The 354-nt window shown below is 68.4% G+C and overlaps 1 protein-coding gene across 1 annotated transcript in view; it reads left to right on the top strand.

Moving 5' to 3' along the window:
- Window positions 1–8: 8 nt before the first annotated feature.
- Window positions 9–354, top strand: part of Kcng3 (potassium voltage-gated channel modifier subfamily G member 3) — a 50769-nt gene continuing 50423 nt past the window's right edge. The window contains exon 1 of the mRNA XM_033763790.1: window positions 9–354. This exon is cut by the window's right edge and continues 241 nt beyond it. Within this exon, the coding sequence (XP_033619681.1) occupies window positions 204–354 (151 nt within the window). The 5' untranslated portion in view covers window positions 9–203.

Below are 354 nucleotides of genomic sequence, written 5' to 3'. Positions count from 1 at the left end.
CGCTGTCCCGGGAGCTGCTGAAGGACTTCCCGCTGCGCCGCGTGAGCCGGCTGCACGGCTGCCGCTCGGAGCGCGACGTGCTGGAGGTGTGCGACGACTACGACCGCGAGCGCAACGAGTACTTCTTCGACCGGCACTCGGAGGCCTTCGGCTTCATCCTGCTCTACGTGCGCGGCCACGGCAAGCTGCGCTTCGCGCCGCGGATGTGCGAGCTCTCCTTCTACAACGAGATGATCTACTGGGGCCTGGAGGGCGCGCACCTCGAGTACTGCTGCCAGCGCCGCCTCGACGACCGCATGTCCGACACCTACACCTTCTACTCGGCCGAGGAGCCAGGCTCACGGGCCCGCGACG

Source organism: Fukomys damarensis, unplaced genomic scaffold (assembly GCF_012274545.1).
Source record: "Fukomys damarensis isolate Sample0158 unplaced genomic scaffold, DMR_v1.0_HiC HiC_scaffold_2, whole genome shotgun sequence".
NCBI classification, from domain to species: Eukaryota; Metazoa; Chordata; class Mammalia; order Rodentia; family Bathyergidae; genus Fukomys; species Fukomys damarensis.
This window is presented reverse-complemented; position numbering and strand designations above follow the sequence as displayed.